This window comes from Chlorocebus sabaeus, chromosome 2 (genome assembly GCF_047675955.1).
Source record: "Chlorocebus sabaeus isolate Y175 chromosome 2, mChlSab1.0.hap1, whole genome shotgun sequence".
NCBI lineage: Eukaryota > Metazoa > Chordata > Mammalia > Primates > Cercopithecidae > Chlorocebus > Chlorocebus sabaeus.
The window spans coordinates 65,405,289-65,411,486 of NC_132905.1; the positions used below are offsets into that span (position 1 = coordinate 65,405,289).

Sequence of the window (6,198 nt, forward strand, 5' to 3'; positions counted from 1 at the left end):
CCCCTGCGGATTTGCGAGAATGCAGACTTAGTTTCCAAAGGCGGGTAGGCCCTGAGGTTCAACATTTCTAAGAGATTTTCCAAAGATGCTGCTGCTGCCTCACACGTCAGGACCATTTTACGAGGGTGAGCCTAGAAGTCTTTCTTCCACCCACCAACCTGCCATGGATCAGGAAAGGCATGTGAGCCATGCTTCAAGAGCAGAGGCCACAAGCCCAGGGGAGCCCAAGGCCATGTCTGAGCTCATCCAAGCACATGAGGTGCCTGGGAGGAGAGAGTCATTGCACCTCTGGCCACATGGGTTATTGGCTGTGAGCCCTGAGACAGCAGCTCAGATGTATCACTTGTGCTACCTGGAGCTGGCTCAGGAGTCCATCTACCCAGATCATACTTGTTTTCCCTGCTGAGAATAACTCCATCAAACACCCAGCCCCTTTTGTCAAGAACTATAGCACACAAAGTTTCTTAGCATGCTGATGTTTAATGATCTATACTACATGATTAGGCTCAAGATGTGTGGATTTTCTAAAACGCTGGTCTAAGATCTCAAACACATGCAAAATAAGATAACAAACAAGTATAAAGCTGCTCAGCCACTGAAGAGTCGTCAGGAGAGAAGTGCTGATGTCCATGGCATGTGGGAACAGCACATGGCCAGGCCTGTGAGTAGGTTTCACTTAGTGGAGTCCCTCCAAGCAGGTCTTGTTTAGGAGGCTGAAGTGTGTCCTCCATGGCCTGGTGCTGATGGTGAAGAAGCAGGTGAAAGTCTGAGAGAACAAGCACAGGAAGGGACAATGGGTCAGGGAGGCTCAGGAAGCTCTTGGCTCAAGCTCTGAACAATGGCTTCCTCTCCACATTGCCCTTTCCCAGGTCAAGCAGTGGGAAGACAGGGGCTCTGGCCATCAGGTGCTGCCCCCAGGCCTGAGTCCTGGGCTGTTCTGGAGGTTTGAGCTGAACTGCAGCTCTCTTCTGACCCAGGGGCAGTCGTGCTATGTGTCCCACTCCCTAGCAGTGGCCCTCAGGGGAACCCCGGGCTGTCCTGGTGTGATCTCTGCACCCAAGAGCAGGAGGAGAATGTGTTGTCCCAGTGGAAGCAGTTCCCAAATTTAAGCAATTAGCTACCTATTTGTTAATATTACAGTAAAGGAGTTGATTAAGCATAGGAAGAGTTTTCCCAGAGCCAGGCTTTACTTGGAGCTTGTCCCCTAGAGCAGGTGCTGCAGCTCAGAAGGGCCCTGGCCAGGGCCTGGGAGGAGGGTATTGGGGCTCCTTCTCAGCCTCCATGACTTTTGGGTCTAGGGGAGGGTAGGGACACCCTGAGAACTGCATCCACAGACAGTGGTGATGTCAGATCCCAGGTTCTTCCAGAAGGCAGGGGAGGAAGAGCAGAGAGGAGACAGCTTCTTACTGGACCCAAGAGACTGGGACCCCAGAGGGAAAGAACAGTCTGAAGGCCAATGTGCCCTGGATGTAGGCAGCTGCAGTGGCGTGACAGGGCAGAGTTGAGAAACTCAGATTGGCCAGGAGCCTGCAAGTGGATCCCTGGCTGCCTGCCCCTCTGCGCTCCCCACTAAGGCACAAGCCAGGCCACCTGGTAGAGGCTGCTATGGACTCACTCCTCTAAGTCTCTTTGTCAGCTGCACCCGTGCCCACACCACACCCCATATGGCATCCACAGCAGTGCCCAGGAGGGAAGCTGTTGTCTTTTCTTACATCGTTCAGCTCTGGGCTCTCTTGAAAAGGGCAGTTGTCAATGTCATCTTCAAACTTCCCACACCTGGTTCTCCCCAGCAGTAGCTCCATTGAGAGTACGGTCTTGGACTCCACCTATTGCACACAGAGAGATTAATGTGATCGCGCCCTCCTTGTTGCCCCTAAGTAGCTGCTGGTGAAGATGTCATTTGTGTGGGAGAAGTCCCAACACTCTTCTCCATCAGGGAGCTCATCCATGGGCCTGGCGTCAGGAGATCTTCCTTAGATTGGGGAGTTAAGAGCAAAAAGCGGATGGGCATGGTGGCCCCAGGGCAGACATAGGCTGAGTCGTAATCCATGAATGTATCCCTGTTTACTGATGCACTTCCCAGTCTCCCATTGTGAGACCCCAGCTTCACTCTCAGTCAGTGTCTGAACCTGCAGCTGCATTTCCAGAGGATGGTGCTATGTCCCTGGTGAGGGTGTTGGCTCTCCAAGAGCTTTCAGGGTTACCTCAGCCCTGGGACAGAGGGAGCCTCATCTACAGCGTGTTATCAAACCTTCCCTGACCTCCAGAAAAAAAAAAAAAAAAAAAAAAGCAGGAATGCCACCCAGCACTCCCACTACACACAGGCACACATCCTTGAGAAAATGGCTTCAAGAAACACCATCTGGGATTGGGCATGGTGGCTCACACCTGTAATCTCAACACTTTTGGAAGCCGGGGCGGGTGGATCACGAGGTCAGGAGTTCGTGACCAGCCTGGCAAACATGGTGAAACCCCATCTCTACTAAAAATACAAAAGTTAACTGGGCATGGTAGCAGGTGCCTGTAATCCCAGCTACTCAGGAGGGAGGCTGAGGCAGGAGAATCCTTTGAACTCAGGAGGCAGAGGTTGCAGTGAGCTGAGATCGCACAATTGCACTCCAGCCTGGTCGACAGTGTGAGACTCCATCTCAGAAAGAAAAGAAAAAAGAAAAGAAAAGAAAAAAGAGAGAAGAGAAGAGAAGAAGGAAAGGAGACACCATCTGCCCTATTGCAAAGTGCACCTTGCTCTTCTTCTCACTCCATTCAGTTTCACTTCATTCAATCTCCTTTCTCTCTGTCTGTCCATTTCCCCAACTCCAAAACTGACTCTAGAATTGTCACATCCAAGAACCCATGTGGTACTGGTACCAAAACAGAGATATAGACCAATGGAACAGAACAGAGTCCTCAGAAATAATACCACACATCTACAGCCATCTGATCTTTGACAAACCTGAGAGGAACAAGAAATGGGGAAAGGATTCCCTATTTAATAAATGGTGCTGGGAAAATTGGCTAGCCATAAGTAGAAAGCTGAAACTGGATCCTTTCCTTACTCCTTATACGAAAATTAATTCAAGATGGATTAGAGACTTAAATGTTAGACCTAATACCATAAAAATCCTAGAGGAAAACCTAGGTAGTACCATTCAGGACATAGGCATGGGCAAAGACTTCATGTCTAAAACACCAAAAGCAACGGCAGCAAAAGCCAAAATTGACAAATGGGATCTCATTAAACTAAAGAGCTTCTGCACAGCAAAAGAAACTACCATCAGAGTGAACAGGCAACCTACAGAATGGGAGAAAATTTTTGCAATCTACTCATCTGACAAAGGGCTAATATCCAGAACCTACAAAGAACTCAAACAAATTTACAAGAAAAAAACAAACAACCCCATCCAAAAGTGGGCAAAGGATATGAACAGACATTTCTCAAAAGAAGACATTCATACAGCCAACAGACACATGAAAAAATGCTCATCATCACTGGCCATCAGAGAAATGCAAATCAAAACCACAATGAGATACCATCTCACACCAGTTAGAATGGCGATCATTCAAAAGTCAGGAAACAACAGGTGCTGGAGAGGATGTGGAGAAATAGGAACACTTTTACACTGTTGGTGGGATTGTAAACTAGTTCAACCATTATGGAAAACAGTATGGCGATTCCTCAAGGATCTAGAACTAGATGTACCATATGACCCAGCCATCCCATTACTAGGTATATACCCAAAGGATTATAAATTATGCTGCTATAAAGACACATGCACACGTATGTTTATTGCAGCACTATTCACAATAGCAAAGACTTGGAATCAACCCAAATGTCCATCAGTGACAGATTGGATTAAGAAAATGTGGCACATATACACCATGGAATACTATGCAGCCATAAAAAAGGATGAGTTTGTGTCCTTTGTAGGGACATGGATGCAGCTGGAAACCATCATTCTTAGCAAACTATCACAAGAACAGAAAACCAAACACCGCATGTTCTCACTCATAGGTGGGAACTGAACAATGAGATCACTTGGACTCGGGAAGGGGAACATCACACACCGGGGCCTATCATGGGGAGGGGGGAGGGGGGAGGGATTGCATTGGGAGTTATGCCTTATGTAAATGACGGGTTGATGGGTGCAGCACACCAACATGGCACAAGTATACATATGTAGCAAACCTGCACATTGTGCACATGTACCCTACAACTTGAAGTTTAATAATAATAAATAAATTTAAAAAAAAAAATAAAAATAAATAAAAAAAAAAAAAAAAAAAAAAAAAAAAAAGAACCCATGTGGCAGACTCCAGCCCAGAGAGCAGGGGTCAGAGAATCAGCCAGGGCCTTGCACAGGGTCTTTCCAGAGGCTTAAGCTCAGTGCAGGGTTGGGGTCCTTTTGCTCTTCTTGCAGCGTTTCAATAATGAGGGAGAAAGAGCATTTTTGCCTCTCCACCCAACTAGAAGCCCTCTACTTAGCTGGGCACGGTGGCTCATGCCTGTAATCCCAGCACTTTGGGAGGCCGAGGCGGGTGGATGATGAGGTCAGGAATTCAAGACCAGCCTGACCAACATAGTGAAACCCTGTCTCTACTAAAAATACAAAAAATTAGCCGGGCATGTAGAGGGTGCCTGTAATCCCAGCTATTCAGGAGGCTGAGGCAGGAGAATCACTTGAACCCGGGAGGCGGATCTTGCAGTGAGCAGAGATGGCGCCACTGCACTTCAGCCCTAGCAACAGGGCTAGACTCCATCTCAAAAAAAAAAAAAAAAAAAGTCCTCTTCTTGGTGACTATTTTCATTGTTCATGCCTGCAGCACAGATGAACAGTGCATTCCTGATTGCATTCCGTAGTGACTTCATTAAAAGGAGAACATTTAAGATTAAGACCTGTGGTCTGAGGAAGAGTGTAAAACAACCTTCAGTTTATTAAGTGCAGACACACCAAGGAGCCCAGAGATGGTGGAAATCAGCAAAGAGGAACTGACCACCCAGAGGTCTTTCGGGACTGGTAGGGGTTTCTAATAAGCAATAGCTCCTGAACTCTTACTGTTCTTTTTTTAAATTTTTATTTTTTAAATTGTCTCCTTTTTATTACATTTTTTGGAAATATTTCTCAAATTTCTCTCTATTCACATTTCCTGTTCAGCCCTTTTCCATATTCTGTATCTTCATTGTCTTGGTAGTCCTCATTTTGGAGTCATTCTTCAGTTAAATAATGTCATAAAAAGATGAAGATTAAACAATATGTTTTGCGTGAGAGTCGATTAGCATCAAATTATTAAAAATTTCTAACTTAGATGTTTTCAAAATCAAAAATTAACTAAACTACCTTGTATTTTCTTAAGTATGGACTACAATTGGTGAACAACACTCTTCAATAAGACCCTCTGCTCCCACCCCACTCCCATTTTTCACTGAGCAGCATATACCAGATGCCAGGGCAGGAGGGTATGTGGTCACCAACCTGCTCCTTCCAGGAATTCAAGATGTGCACCAGTCTGTAGGCATAATGGTCCTTGCTCTGTTGGTTGAATGTGTGCACAGCAAACTCCACTGTGGCTGGGAGGTAACGAGCCATGACATTGTATTCTTCACAGTCCCTTTGCTCGTGGAAATGCCAGGCATGGATCAGCAGGAGCTGGAAGCCTAAGAGAAGCAGCAGCAGTACCCAAGGCAGAGCTCCCCTCCACGGCAGGCCCAGCATGGTGCTGACTGTAGGCACCCCTGCCTTTGCTCTTCCCAGGCCTTAATCTTATCTGCTCAGACAGCCCTGTGGGACGAACTTGTCTCACCCCACACTGGCGACCAACAGGCACTCCTACAGGACAGGAAGGGCAGGATCCTGGATTAAAGGGAGGCAGCTCTGGATGCGGAGTCACTCATCTGCCATCCTTCTGCCCTATACTCTCAAGGCCAGTGCAAGCCACAGGCAGGAGAGGAGCTACCCTCTGCCACTAGCTTTGAAAGCTGCTTCTTCAGAACCCACAGGTTCTGGGTGTCCTCAGGAGACTGGTGTCCTTGGACGATTCTGTCTTCGCCTCCCACAGCGAACTGAGATAAGACCTGGGGACATCTGGGTTCTCACTCTCCCCTCCTTCACCCAAAGAGAGGATCTCCATTGTTCAGAAAAATAACTAAGATATCAGTTTGTTCTTTTGTTGTATAATACCTCAGCAGTTGTACTCTGCGAA

The 6,198-nt window shown here is 47.1% G+C and overlaps 1 protein-coding gene across 1 annotated transcript; it reads right to left on the reverse strand.

Moving 5' to 3' along the window:
- Window positions 1-460: 460 nt before the first annotated feature.
- Window positions 461-5,830, reverse strand: CST9L (cystatin 9 like). The gene is made up of 3 exons (XM_007961943.3): window positions 5,472-5,830; window positions 1,713-1,826; window positions 461-766 (listed from the first exon to the last, which is right to left on the reverse strand). Exons 1-3 carry the CDS (start codon window positions 5,709-5,711, stop codon window positions 677-679), a joined length of 444 nt encoding a protein of 147 aa, XP_007960134.3. The 5' UTR covers window positions 5,712-5,830; the 3' UTR covers window positions 461-676.
- Between the last annotated feature and the right edge of the window lie 368 nt (window positions 5,831-6,198).

Excerpts from the sequence above, each read along its gene's own strand:
- CST9L (XM_007961943.3), bottom strand. The coding sequence starts at position 5,711 with ATGCTGGGCCTGCCGTGGAGGGGAGCTCTGCCTTGGGTACTGCTGCTG. Across the intron at positions 1,827-5,471 it reads TGAATTCCTGGAAGGAGCAG|GTGGAGTCCAAGACCGTACT; the intron begins GTTGGTGACCAC and ends TGTGTGCAATAG. Across the intron at positions 767-1,712 it reads AGAGCCCAGAGCTGAACGAT|ACTTTCACCTGCTTCTTCAC; the intron begins GTAAGAAAAGAC and ends TTGTTCTCTCAG.